At 39.8% G+C, this 14,952-nt stretch overlaps 1 protein-coding gene across 1 annotated transcript in view; it reads left to right on the forward strand.

Annotated features, from left to right (window-relative positions):
• ezrb (ezrin b) overlaps window positions 1-12,369 on the forward strand; it is a 31,154-nt gene extending 18,785 nt beyond the window's left edge. The window contains exons 6-14 of the mRNA XM_042390880.1: window positions 109-192; window positions 325-471; window positions 3,370-3,466; window positions 4,045-4,208; window positions 6,153-6,283; window positions 7,526-7,686; window positions 9,219-9,311; window positions 9,687-9,938; window positions 10,781-12,369. Of these exons, the coding sequence (XP_042246814.1) occupies window positions 109-192; window positions 325-471; window positions 3,370-3,466; window positions 4,045-4,208; window positions 6,153-6,283; window positions 7,526-7,686; window positions 9,219-9,311; window positions 9,687-9,938; window positions 10,781-10,945 (1,294 nt within the window). The 3' untranslated portion in view covers window positions 10,946-12,369. The remainder of the gene's footprint in view (window positions 1-108; window positions 193-324; window positions 472-3,369; window positions 3,467-4,044; window positions 4,209-6,152; window positions 6,284-7,525; window positions 7,687-9,218; window positions 9,312-9,686; window positions 9,939-10,780) is intronic.
• The last annotated feature ends 2,583 nt before the right edge of the window (window positions 12,370-14,952 follow it).

The following is a 14,952-nucleotide window of genomic DNA, read 5'->3' on the forward strand; positions in this document are numbered from 1 at the left end:
AATGCTACTTTCCACACCAAAACCAAAAATATCAGATTGTCTTGTCTGTTAATTGTCTCTGTATGGTCATATAGCTGACCTTTGTCACTTTCTTCTCTCTTTCTGTAGAGTCATGGAGCAGCACAAGTTATCCAGAGAACAGTGGGAGGAGAGGATTCAGGTGTGGCACGAGGAGCACCGTGGGATGCTGAAGTGAGTGTGTGTTTTATATAATGTCACTCATTGAGTTACAGTATGTCGGGATTGGTTGATTATTGCAGTATGAATAGGAATTGGATTGATAGATCATACCACTCGTTTCCTGAGCTCTGTCCATTCTTTCAGGGAGGACGCTATGCTGGAGTACCTGAAGATCGCTCAGGATCTGGAAATGTACGGAGTCAATTACTTTGACATCAAGAATAAGAAAGGAACAGAGCTGTGGCTGGGAGTGGATGCCCTGGGACTCAACATTTATGAGAAGGATGACAAGTAAGTACTGTATTTTGACAGACCCTGGAAGTAAACAGAGCAGCCCTGCTGTTAGTGTCTGGTCTGGTTCTTTTTTTCTGCTTGCTGCAGCCTTGAAACACAGAGCTAAACTGGCTGGGCCAGGTCCATGCCTGTACTTAATCACTATTCCAGTTTCTCAGCAGACAGTATGACAGGAATAACAATGAAGGCCAAATGGATACCGTCTTTAGAAGAAGAGCTAAAGCTGAGCCTTTTACTTTATCTATAATTTTTTTGCAGACACAAGAGACCCATATAATATGGTTTATGATTTCTGCCTCGTATATAATTGTGCTTGCTGTATTTGAGTCTGTCATTGTCTCTTATATATATATATGTAGGACATCTTTTGTTCCCAACTCTGCTTGAAATGGTGTAATTACTTCTCCACATACTGCTGATGACAATGACCTCCTGAAACATATAGTACATGTGTGCCATTCATACTGTAGATGGCATATGTACGTAATTGAAGTAAAATTCCTGCTGTACAGTAGCAGATGTTATTGTTCCCAGTTTTATTTCCAACCTGATTTAGTGCTAGCTCTTGTTTACTGGCTGGATCTAGTCTCATTTCTGTAACACAGAGGCATGTCTTGCATGTCCAGGTCCATGTGAATAGTTAAGTACTGCCCATTTCTTCAATTTATCAACAGTATAAAGAATGTAAAAAAAAAAAAAAAAGAAGTAAATATCCTTCTTTTGTATCCTCCTTGGATGAGGGTTTTTTTGTCTGGTGTTGTGCTTAAAGAGAAATCTACTTTGGAGATCTGCAGTGTTTACAGCATCCACCAACATACTGGTCGTGATTGCCCCTTTGTTTATGGGGCAATACAGTTTGGGAGATAATCACCCTCTATTTGGCTAAATGAGTTCTGACATCTGCTGTGGCTGGTGGCCTTGTCTGTGGGGCTACTGAAGTGAAGTGCACCGTGTTAGAGGAGCACTTCATCCCAGGTGACTTGCCTTTCAGTCACTGACCCTGTACACTGTACTGACCCGCTGGCTGAGCTGTGTTGTTCATGACTCTTCCCATATTAAACTATCTGCACTGTGTCAGCTTTCGTTCCAGCTGCTATTGAAAGCACTGTGGCCTTCTGTGTCTGCCTAGTGGAAGAAATGAATACAGCAAGCTGGTGGCAGTATAATGACAAAGTTTAGGGCTTTAATTGAACCTTTACTGGCTGCTTCTTTGTCTTTTATCAACACAAGATTTTCTTTTCAAGTCTAAATGGTTTAATTACGGTCACCACCATTGTGTTAAAGTTCATCTGGTCTTTCATTTAGCTTTATTGTAACTATACTGTGCTGTGAAACCTTCAGCAAGAGTGAGAAACACACTATTAAAAAGCATACAGGGTCCTTGTGTCCTTGTGTGAGTCTGTCTCTTTATGCGCTGCCTGGGATCAGCAAAGAAATGCCTTTCCTCCACGGTGCCCTCTGCCGTAACCATGGCTACGCCGACTGGTTTTTCAAGCTGTGCGGCACTTAAGAATGTGAGGCTAACCTACAACAGTGTCTCTCCAATGAGGGCAGCCGGCCCACAATGCAGCAGTGCAGCCAAGACTTCACCGAGGCACAAGTCTGGTGCTGGTTTAACTCCTTACGTGCCGCCGCTCCACAAACCACAGCACTGCTCATTTTATAGGACAGATTTCCTAGAGTTTGTCTTGAGCCAGCGTTTCCTCTTAGCAACCAGCCCAGTCAAACACACACACACAGTGAAACCAGTCAGACAGACTCACTAGCTCTAATGTTGGATTTACTTTGAAAAATTCTTGCAAATCACCACTGATTTTAGCAATTCCAATCAGTATTTTTCTTTTCAGCAGGAATGCCAAACTTGAATAGTGTCCAGCTTTTTTATTTATTCTTCTTTTATTTGACTTATGTGACAGTTAATTGAATATTTTTGGATTAAGACAAGCTTTTTGGCCTTTAGATAACTCTTACAGATGTCTGTAGATGAATCAATAATGGAAATAATTGTTAGTTGCGGCCCTACACGATTACAAAAATATATTAGATGCTCTTACTTTTTCTTGCTTTCACTGTTTTACACTCAATCAATAGTAGTAACATTGGTATCTAGCCAGACTACAACTGTACCTGAACCTGAAAAATACCTTTTATTACTCATGTATTTTGATATATCGTTTACATTAGCCTTTGCTATTAATTGCTAACATTCTGTAAGAGTTTTTCATACATTAGTAATGTATGTCACAGAAAGCACCTCATAAAATTCCAGCTACTATGATGATTTCCTTCCTTAATTTTTTTGTAAACACTATAATTCCCACTAACATGAATCCACAGATAGAGCACAGCTCCATAAACCACACAATGAGATAACTTCCACATTGTTTTCTCAATTCCACAAGTATGTGTCATGGGTCAGTAAGTGATTGAGATTCCAGTTCAGGCAGTACAGTTTCAGAGCCGAGTTTCACTGTGAGATGGATGACTGCTTTTCTAGATTACAACATTATGGGCCTGTCAATGTTTACAGTGCAACTTCGTCGTCGTGTCGAATGGGATTGGCATCCGTTCGGTTTGTCTGGCACAATAGAACCTCGAGCCACACCCCATACTCATCCCTCATACTTCAACAGCGGATACAGATATCCGTGTTGTCAGTCAGTCTGAGAGCGGTTTACTCTTATAGATAATTACTCCAAATCATCTGTATTACTCTAAAACTGATTGTGTTACAGCAGTAATAAAGTGTTTTCTTAAATAAGATTTACATTTTTGGTCTGTGTGTAAAGTGAAACATTCAAATTAAAAATCAAATCAAAAGATGTCAATAATGAAACTTATACAGTAGCTTATTATCACGGTATAACATTCATGTTCATGTGGTCACTCCCTCAGATTGACCCCAAAGATCGGCTTCCCCTGGAGTGAGATCAGAAACATTTCCTTCAATGACAAAAAGTTCATCATCAAGCCCATTGACAAAAAATCTCCGGTGAGTAACACTTCAGCAGCATGAGTCAATGTTTAGATTTCACACATTGTGACATACCTAATCCTGAACATCCTACCTCTTCTCTAAAACATCCCCCTTTCTGTCTGATTTCACAATCCCTTGTTCCTCTTTAGGTGAAATTACGCTTTTCAGAGCCTATTGAGTTTCAATGTGTGTCTATACTTAAGGACTGCTTCTGTTTTACTGGGGGCATTATGTGTCTCTGTAGTGGAGAGAAAAACCATTAGACATAGTCTGATCTAGCATACAGAATAGCCAGGGCTACTTTCCGGGCAGTGCTATTAGTGATGGAGCCCAATTACACAAACACAAAAGTAAGTCTATACCTTATCAGGGTACCTCAGGCCACTTGGCCTGGGAAGTAGAGCAGTCTGTGTAGTATTGTTTTTAGCAGAAATAAGAATTGAGTCTCCCTGCACATGCTCAGAGCCACTACTGGAGTCTTTGTCCTTTATCAGCAAATCACATTGAGCAGGCAGCAAGTGTTTGTTTATTTATCTGCTCTTGCTCTATGTCTCTTGCTCATCCCTCTTGTCTGTTTCTTCTCCAAATTTCAGGACTTTGTGTTTTATGCCCCGAGGCTGCGCATAAACAAGCGCATCCTGCAGCTGTGTATGGGCAACCACGAGCTCTACATGCGTCGCCGCAAGCCAGACACGATTGAGGTGCAGCAGATGAAGGCCCAGGCCAGAGAGGAGAAGCAACAGAAACAGATGGAGAGGTAAAAAAAAGAGAGAGAGATGTGTTTGATGACCGTAGTGATGTCGGTTTTGTTTGAGATTCTTTTGACATTGGACCTCTGACTATCAAATACCAGACTCATTTTCTTTAAATGTGTGTTATTTGAACTCAGAAGAGTTCAGGGCTGCACCTCACAATTATTTTCATATATTTTCTAATCTGAAGATTGTTTTCTTGATTAATCAATGAATTGTTCGGTCTATAAAAAGTCTGAGTATTGTAAAAACTGCCCATCAAAATTCCCAGAGCCCAAGGTGACACCTTCAGATGTCTTGTTTTGTCAGACCAACAGTCCCAAAGATATAATATAAACAGAAAAAAGAAGAAAATTCTCACAACAAATGTCCAGTTAACTATAACAATTAATAGATTATCAGATTATTTGCTCTGTAAGAGTTTCCATATTCTCAAGATACACCTTTATTTAAAAGAACACACTCTTTTGATAATGAATTTTAACACAGTACTGACCACACAGCACTAAAAGTTTGGATTTTTGTGTTGTATTTCTTTAAACATGTAGCTTTACTACATTATCAACAGCAGTAGATGATGCTCCATGTAGTAGATTAAGGCCAGCAGGGCACTATTAAAAAGTTTGACCTCGTTCTTTGCTTACTGAATCAGCTTTACCGATGGCAGATACTATTGTTAGCCAAGCTTACTGGTAGTCCACCTTCAATTCATGCAGTCCAACATGTAAAGTGAAACTACCATTCACTGGAAAATAATACAACATTCCTTTTCAAGTAAGGAGGAATCTACTTCCTGAATGGGCTGAACTGAAAGTGAATGGCTGTTGACCCTGGTCTCAGCTACAGCTGTCGGCCCACTGTCTGTCCCGTCCAGCTGTTTAAACATGGTGATGTAACGCAGAGCAGACAACAAAGTAAATACCAGTGAAAGAGCCATTAGATCACCAGGCCCCAGTAGAAAGAGTTAGAGTTCACACACAGTAGCTGACAGTGGTCAGTGTCTATGAGAGAGTCTGGGCTGTTGTCCAAATGTAGTTACAAGATGGTTTGTGATGACTTCCTTAAGAACCCTCATTGAAACATAATTAAACCCTCGGGGAGATATCAGGTGTTACTTAAGCAACTTCAGCAAAAGTAACATAATAATGCAAGGAAATGTAGATGGCAGGAACTCAGGAAGCCACTAAGAGTAACAAATACAGACAACAATATTGCTTAAACATCAGTGCCTTCACCTTATTTGCATATGTGGTAAATAAGAGAGTTAAGGCTTTGGAATATTCATATATATTGTATTTTTCCAAACATTTGTTGATGCCAGTTATTTAAAACCAAGGTTTTACTGTTTTTCTCTCTTTTATGTCATTCTAATCTTTAGATTTTTGACTGTTGGTCACATTTTATAGACTTTGCTCTGATGTTTTATTGACTAAACAGATAATCAGAAACAAAATTGACAAATTAATCAATAATGAAAATAATTTTTAGTCGCAGACTTAGACAAAATTCATTCAATATGGGTAAAACTCTTTGAAGAATCACAGATGACTGCACTCACATCTTGCAGCCTGCTACTGCAGCAGCAGTTTTCATCCACCTGTCATATGATGTTAATGCTGAAGTAATTTAGGGAAATGCTTGTGAGTGTGGTGCAATTTCAAAGTGAAAGGCCTCACCTGCAAATACTCATCATCTGAGGTAAATTTATATTTACATGAAAGTGTAGTGTTTTGTATGTGACCATAACAGAGGTAGAGGCCTTTTTTTTTTTTTTTTTTGACCAGAGCTGCTTGTGCAAATCTGTGGTGAATCTAGGCTCGTACGTGAGCTCACAGACTGTTGTTATTTATGTGTGCGTGTGCTCAACAACTGTTGTTTGTCAGCCGTAACTGTGTGTCGGCTGTGTCAGCTCTCTTTGTTGGCTCACGGAGGCTGTGTCTTATCTGCAGGGCCCAGCTGGAGAACGAGAAGAAGAAGAGGGAGGCCATTGAGAAAGAGAAGGAGCAGATGGAGAGAGAGAAGCAGGAGCTGATGATGAGGCTCTACCAGTTCGAGGAGAAGACCAAGAAGGCAGAGAAAGGTGAGGGGGGTGGGGGTCGGGATGGGTCACTGCACAGAGGGACCTTAGGGGCTTTCAATGAGAATAGAAAATGTGTGTGCACGTGCAAATAGTTAAAAAGTTAAAAAAATTCGTGTATATCTGATTGTGCGGGTAGGTTACTTGTTTTGTAAACAGCATGGATGATGAATGTAATAATCAAAGGATGTTCAAACAGCTGTAACTTTACTTTAGCAGTATTATTATCTATATATTATAAGCCTTGCAATTTGTATTTTTCTTAATTTTGTATTTTGATTATATTTTGGTTCAGTATCCAAACCACAATAACTTTTTGTGAGGCTGGACTCTACACTTCTAGTTTTACCTGTTTCTGCTTGTGACAATCTTGTCTACTGGCAGTAAAACAGAAAACAAATTCTGATTGACCTCAGAAATCAGGTCATGTCTTGTTCACAAACTCAGAGAGAAAGTTTCAGGCTAATACGATTATTAAGTGACTCCAGGGCTTTGTCTTAAGTCATGATAGCCTGGGCATAAAATAGCACCAAATGATTTGCAGTGTTTGTGTTTAAATGCTTTAAATACCAGCAGATTATGAACAATGTCACCTTCAATAATACAATTTCTTGAAAGAGCTTCATTGCAAGATTATTATACTTTTCTGATACTGACATCTGATTAGACCGTTTTCTCTGTTTTCTGTCTCCTTGTTTCTCTGGTAACATTTGGGGTAGCATCATGACATTGGACAGATTTACTTTTTGAAAATTGAAATTTCATCTGAGTTTTGAACTTTGTTGTAGAAATATTCTGGTTTTTAGATGACAGTAGATCATTTGCATACAGGCTGCTATATCATGCTATTATACCAACTACAACCAGCAGTTGGTAATATTTCTGTAGCAGTGTTATTACTTTGGTCATTAAGAAAGCTTTAATAAGTTTACAATGCCAGTAAATTTAGACTTGTTTTGTTGTTATGGAAAGTGTTTACAGCTGTAAAAATGATGTATTTGTTGAAACTTTATTATGGTATGATTGTATGATAGCTTAAAATGGTGTGAGCAAAATCATAATCATAATAAAGCGCTGAGGATTTGATGAAAAAAGGCAGGAAACTTAAGTTGGAATTTTTAATGGAAAAACTGGGAAAATCTCTCTTTTTTTTACATACTTGTAGCTGTCATTTTGTGTTTTCCTGTGTGCAGTAGCTTAGCATTTCTCTCATATGTCTTCCTCTCTCTCCATTCTGTATTATAGATCTTCAAGACCAGCTCCAGAGAGCCATGATGCTGGAGCAGGAGCGGAGGAGAGCTGAGGAGGAAGCAGCTCGTCTGGAGGCAGAGCGTCAGGCTGCCCTGCTGGCTAAAGAGGAGCTGGCTCGCCATGCCGAGGACCAGAAAAAGAGTCAGGAGCAGCTGGTCAGTATTTCTGTGACTGTTCATTTTTACAACACAGAAGAACTGCCTGCAGTGGCTCAATTTAAATAGGGGAAAAAAAAGGCTTCCTGGCAGGGTTTATTAATGAAAAGAAAGCCTGGCTAGTTCATCAACAAAATCTCAAGATAAGTTTGCAAGATAAGATGAATTGTCCAGGTCAGTACCAGGTACATTGCATTGTGGAATATTCAACAGTGCCTGGCTGCTGTAGCTCCAGACAAAACCACTTTGTAGCGTCCAGCTGAACCACACCCCATTACTTCAGACTAACCGCCCCCTCACCCCGAGCTGCACGGCTGTGGACCACCCAGCATGTGTGCAATGTGTGCTACTCCCTCTTTTACTTTAACAGTCCTGACAATAAAGCTGCGGTTCCTTCTCCACATTCAGCCACTGACAGTCAAACACCAGCACAGTTTTATCGGACAGACACCTGCTGCGTCACCCTTTATACTTAAACCCTATTAAGACTCTTGTGCAATGGATTAAGTGTCCGTGCGACTTCCACTGACTGTGACTGAAAAAGACATGTAGGAGTCGTGTTAAAAACGTGTTAAACAATATTTAGCATTAACCTCACTCACCCCCACAAGACCTATTAATGCTATTTCAACACTGTGTCGGGTATTTTTTAACTGAGTGGCCAATTTTCCAGCTGAACACCTTTCACATAACAATTTCAGGGCCAAGTGCTTCAGAGTGGGCCGAAGTCTGTTCAGTATCTTTTTCACACACACACACACACACTGAACACCCAAAGCAGGTGCGCCGTTTAATACTGAGCCTGGTTAGTTCAGTCTGGTGAAAGACAAGCTGTTCCCATTGTTGTGGTGGTCAGAAGGAATGTACCACAACACCCGCAGAGGCTGCACAGAGTCTGGTTACATTTCATCAGGATGTTCTCCTCAAAGTGCCAGCTGCTTTTTTTTCTGCTACTGCTGTATTTATATTGACGTTACTCCATTTTTCTGGTATTACTGAAAGCCCTGAATGCTTTGAAAGTTAAGATCATTAAACTATCAAAGCTAAAATTACTTAAAGTGCCATGTTTAAAGGAGGTTTCAACAAAGCCACTGGAAAGCTGTTGTTATTTATAGTGATTATTAGCTCAGCCAAGAAATGTTGCTTTAACCTTCTTGTTTCTAAAAAAAATCAATTTTAAATGACAGAAATGTCTTTGAAAAGTAATGTAAAGCAAATCTGAGGTTACTTGTCAGGTTCTTTTTTAACACTGACCCATGTAACATTAGAGTGGCTGTAGGATTCAATGAACAAACTCTCACGTGCAATCAGTACGGTTTGCTGCATATTTCAGATATCACTCACCTGCTGGGGGATTCATTTGAAATCTGCAAATATGACAAAGATGTTCCAGCTTAAACATACATAAACAACATAGATTGGCATAAATAAATGTGCTGCAAAGACTGAAAATCAAGAGTATCTAGTTGTGCTAGTAGTTAGTTTGTACTTGTACCTCTTCAGTAATTGTTTGTCTTGTTGTTTTATATCAGGCTGCAGAGCTGGAAGAGCACACAGCCAAGATCGCCCTGCTGGAGGATGCCAAGAGACGCAAGGAAGAGGAGGCTGAAACTTGGCAGCTCAGGGTGAGAGCTTTAACTGAAGGGACACTGCAGTGTGCAATGTACTGAGGCTCATTCAGCTATTTTTGTCTGGTGGGAAAATTGGAGAAGGTTATTTACAGTAGACAGTTACATTATACCTACAGGGACTGGAGTGTCATCGGTTTAGACTCTTTTCTTCTATTCCAAAATATTTAACCAGACGGATCCACAAAACTGTCTAATGAACAAGCTAGTAGTGAGTTTGTTTGTTTGTGTTTTAGAGTTCCGATTGCCGTAATTGGGCATTGTGACACTCAAACATACAATACAAAAGGTGACATAACTTTCTAACACAGTTCAGAGACCAAAGAAGAGCAAACTGACTGTCTTCCTCTGTTCCTCCTCTGTTCTCACCAGGCCAGGGAGGCCCAGGACGATCTAGTGAAGACCAAGGAGGAGCTGCATATGGTGATGACGGCGCCCGCGCCACCTCTACCTTTACCTCCCCCTCCCCCCATGTACGACCACCTTGACGACAACAGCGACAGCGAGGAGAACGCCAGCACGCACAGCGCTGACCTGCAGACTGAAGGCATCAACGACCACCGCAACGAGGAGGATCGCCTGACTGAGGCTGAGAAGAACGAGCGCGTCCAGAAACAGCTGAAGGTGAGAACAGTGTGATCAGAAGACATTACCCCCACCCAGTATGTTAAGTTGCATACTAGACCACATTTGACTCCAAACTAGTTGTGATATCACAAATCATGTTCAGAGGCACACACCTTAAACACAAACTTTCCATTATCAGTAGCTGAATCTGAAAACAGCCTTCTAGTGTCAAACATACTGTTTATCATTCTGCACAGTGAAGCTCAAACATTCAAGTGTAGGAACAATACGAACAAAACACGTTTTTGAATGGAGGGGGGACCTTAAGAAATATAGTTGTTTGGTTTAAACATACTTCAAGCTTATCTAACAATTGGGTGTGGAAATCAGTAACACCAGCAATGTAAGCGATGTGGAGGTGTGAGATATGTGCTGCAGAGGTGTTAAACGGTGCAAAATGAAATGAAGATGATGGGTGGATGCCTGCTAAAGGAAGAGAGAGAGTAAGCAAACGGGCCTACAAGCCCAGCTGAGCTAGATCAGAGCTGTGTCTGCAATCACTCCCTTTTTACTACATAGTGCGCTATATTCACTGTCCACTGTTTTAATTCAGTGTCATATGGTGCATTATGATCAAAAATGACTGTTCAGTACACCTGTCTTGATTTGACACATGGGAATCATACTTTCCTGCTCACTACTGAGTAAACTTCAGTTATGTAAGGAGAAGTGAATGAGTGAACAAGGGAGTGATTTCAGATAGTGCGGAACAGCAGTGGGACAGATGTCAGACTGACGCGGTGGCACTACAATGGTCTTCTTTTATGGTTGAATTACATCATTGACAGTGTTTGTCGGGTTTGTTCATCTCATGCCTCCTCTCTTCCTCTCCCCCTCAGGCCCTGACTTCAGAGCTGGCTCAGGCACGTGACGAATCCAAGAATACCCAGAACGATCTTCTTCACTGTGAGAACGTCCGGGCCGGTCGAGACAAATACAAGACCCTGCGACAGATCAGGCAGGGCAACACCAAGCAGAGGATCGACGAGTTCGAAGCCTTATAAGAAGGCTCCAGCCCTCAGCCACTTACCCTTTCTGAATGGTCTCTACATCTCGCTCCTTGGCTGACACATATCAACACACAGAAAGAAACACGCCCAAACTCACAAACACACATCAGTTGAAACTGGAGCAGTATAAGCACAGCAGAAGCATCATTTACAGAGAGACAAATTCCAGCTGAGAGATTGTCTGGCAGTATGCAGGGCTTTGCAAATCCTTTGAAGAAAACTTAGTGCCAAAACATTTTCTCTTCTTAGTGTTTCAGATCTTATTTGTGTATTTGATTGTGTGTAATTTGATCAATTAAGACCAAATCATTATTGTTTTTAACCAGAGATGGGATAAGTTAGAGGGACTAGCCAAATTTTATTATTATTTCACGATGTGCACATAGAGTATGTAATCAAAGCCTCGCTTCTTTTCGATGTCTGTCATTTGTTGTGTAGGAAGAAAAGGACAGTTTGTCGTTTCATAGCGACCACTCAGAAAGGGGTAAACAGTATAAGCAGAAAAAAAATGTATGTTTGTTTTTGTTTTCCATTATATTTGAACACTTACATTTATGTTTAATATTGCTATTCAGTAGTTTAAATTCATACCTAGTTTGATATTTATACTGTATATGGGACATTAAAAAGGGTATTTCATCTTGGTTTGTATATTTTTGCTATCTACTAATGAGAATGAAAACATTTACTATGTTTCAAAGGTTTTATATATTGACCAAAATAATAGCAGTCTTATGTTCCATACATTTTCCTTTAGATCACTAAATTAAAGAGATTTAATTGTAAATTATTATTTTTTACTGTAGGAAATATCCAGCTGCATGCCATTAAATCAGTTAAGGAGATTGCTATCTATCTAGGTACTTTTGATTAGGTTTTTTGCCGTGCATTTCACAGCATGCCGAGGGATGTCTATCCTCAGAGCACTGTGTTGACTCGGACACTTTAGGTTTAATATATTTTATTTCTGTCTAATCTGTGTCATGTCGCTGTCAAGTGAGAGTTGAGCACGTGTTGTGTGCTTTGACCCTCCGAAGTGGCCTTTCTCTCTGGCTGAACCTCTGCAGGGTGCAGTCCCAGACAGTTGGTCTTCACTTTTTAGCCAAGGTGCATAGTCTCAAAAATATGGATGTAACTTTGAAAACCTTTTTACAGGTTTTTTTTTAGTGTTAGACCTCCACTGAGGTTAAAAAGATGGTTGAGGTGAATGTTATGAAGAGTTTTTATTTTGCAATTTGGTCACAATGGACTGACCCAGACGGTCACCAACATGTCATTCTCCTCTCTCTGGACATGGACTAGAGTAGCATCTACTGCCACTGTAATGGAAACACACAGCTCTGCTGGCCTTTGTATATGAACAGGATTTTATAATGAGGTGTTCAACATATTGGCAATAAAAAAAGTCTATGATTACACATCAGAGTGTATTTTCTTTGTATGTTATGAAAAGGTTGTGGACTCATGTTTTTGTGTACTTTTGGATTGGGGATGTTTTTTTATGGTTTGGGTTTCCAATTAAAGAGTAAGGTTGGCATTTTTAAATGTTTCTTATTTTTAACAAGCTGCATGAAAAGATCAAAATCAACATATCAAAAAAATCAACTTAATCCATTTGTTGCTACTGGAGATTTTTTTTTTAAAAATGCCAAAACAAACACAAACGGGAATATGAATATATAGTTTCATTTGAAATGAAAGCTATGTAACTTCTTAACATTGTAGCATCTGGGCACTAGTTGTCAGCAAACTTTACTCTGACGAAAATAATGCTTTTGGTGGGGACGATTTTCAGCCATGGATTAATACACATTTGGTGTGCTGGTGAGTATTTACTGCAGCAGGATTTAAAATAAACTACAGTGCCCATGTTGATCATAATGAAGGAACGTGTCTACCAGTATGTGTTGTGTTTTCAATTGTTTTCGGACAACAGGCACAGAAGAATGAGATATATCAGGTTATATCAGGCAGGTTTGCATACATGATATGGACTGTTGTTGGTTTTGGTTGTTCAATTAGATGACAAAACAGAATATCACCAGCCTTATCCTTTGAGACAAATTATATTTTAGACAAAAGTGTGCTTCCAACGTTATGCAATAGTTTGTCCAATGCCACTCCCTTCCTGTTTCAAAAAAAGGAACCATAAAGAAATGTTTTTCTGAGTTTGGTGTGGAAGAAGTTGACTGGCCTGCACAGAGCCCAACTGGGATGAAGTGGGACACTGATTGTGAGCCACTCTTTATGGCTCTATCTCACTATGGGTGCAGAATGGGAGCAAATCTCTGCAACCAGATTCAAAGAACTTGTGGAGAACCGGTTGGAGGCTGTTGTAGCAGCAGCTCATTGATGCCCATGGTTTTTGGCCATGTTTGAGGTATGGCTATATGACCACCACTTTGGTCCAGACTGAAATATCTCAACAACTATTGGATAGACCGCTGAAATTTTGTGCAGACGTTCATGGTTCTTAGAGGATGAATCTTTATTATGTTGGTGAACCCTTGTATCCTATATGACCAATTCCCATCAGCCTCAACTGTACTTTACTTAGTGTATAGCAAATGTTATCATGCTAACATGCTGAACTGAGATGATGCCATCAATGGTAAACATTATATCTGTTAAACATCAGCATGTTAGCATCCTGGTGTTAGCATTTAGCTCAAAAGTTGCCTAAAATCTTGTTGAATAGGGTATTATCAATCACATATAGGTGTTATGTTTAGGTTTAAAGGATAGGTTCACAATTTTTCAAGTCTGTCTTAAAACAACAGTCAGGTGTCCATATGAACACTGAAAGAGGTTTTCCTCGCTTTAATCATTCTTCCTGTTCATACTGATTATTAAAAGATCTCCTTTAATGATGATACTGTACCAATCGCCAGAATAAAACGTTGGCATTGTATGTTTCTGCAAACCACAAATATTCTGAATCTCTGTTTCAATTTCTACTTTTCAATGTTTAAGGTTTGGGTAGGCTTAGGCACAAAAAACACTTGGTTAGGGTTAGGAAAAGATTATAGTTTGGGTTAAAATATCCGGTTTTATTGCCAGAAAAACGGCTGTAAATGTCCAAATACCCAGTTTTGTTGGTTGAAATGGGAAGCGAGCAGTGGTCTCTGCTGCTTTGATGCTTTTGCAACTTTCTGCCATGCAACTAACTTTCTAGCCAACCACCCAAACCACCTCCTCCTGACATGGAAGTGAGCTCATATTGATGTCATCTGAACTACGTCACTTTTCCTATGATACATATTGCACAAATGATGATAAGCTACGTATTAAACGCGTTGAAACATAAAGATTCAACTTATCTGTGGTCTGCAGAAATGTACAATGCCAACATTTTATTCTGGCAACTGGGCTGTACTGACAGTGATGGAGGCCAAAATCCACAGTGTGTCCACATAGTCATTTTGGTCCCCATCACTTATATTGTAAGTGAATTATGAAAGGATCTTCTAATGGTCAGTATGAACAGGATGAAGAATGATTATGGTAAGAAAAATTTCAATTTCAATGTTCATTTGGGCACCTGACTGTGAACCTGCCCTTTAAACATATAAGAAATGAATACTTTAAATTATAAAGTGCTTTAATTTAACAGATAAATAAATTAAAAACAAATTTCTTTACAATACGTGCATGGCTCAGCTCATAAAAATACAATCCTGTCACATGAGGCTTTGTAAATTGAATGAATCATAAATAGCTGACAGCTTATTACAGTATGAATATGGTACAGCAAACAGAAAGTGCTGAGTCTGTTGACTGATGACTTCATGTTCCCTGGCTGTTGACGTTGGCGAGAACTGGCAAGCTGATGTCACGCCACTTGTTGGGCATCCTTTACACTGGTTGCCATGGTGACTCTGGAGAAGAGGGGGTTAATGGAGAATTCCAGGTCAGTGACATCACCGCTCCTGCTAAAGGAACGTGTTTTCTTCTTCTTCTTCTTCTTCTTTTTCTTCATGGAGCTGTGAAACCAGAGACTG

This window comes from Thunnus maccoyii, chromosome 17 (assembly GCF_910596095.1).
Source record: "Thunnus maccoyii chromosome 17, fThuMac1.1, whole genome shotgun sequence".
NCBI classification, from domain to species: domain Eukaryota; kingdom Metazoa; phylum Chordata; class Actinopteri; order Scombriformes; family Scombridae; genus Thunnus; species Thunnus maccoyii.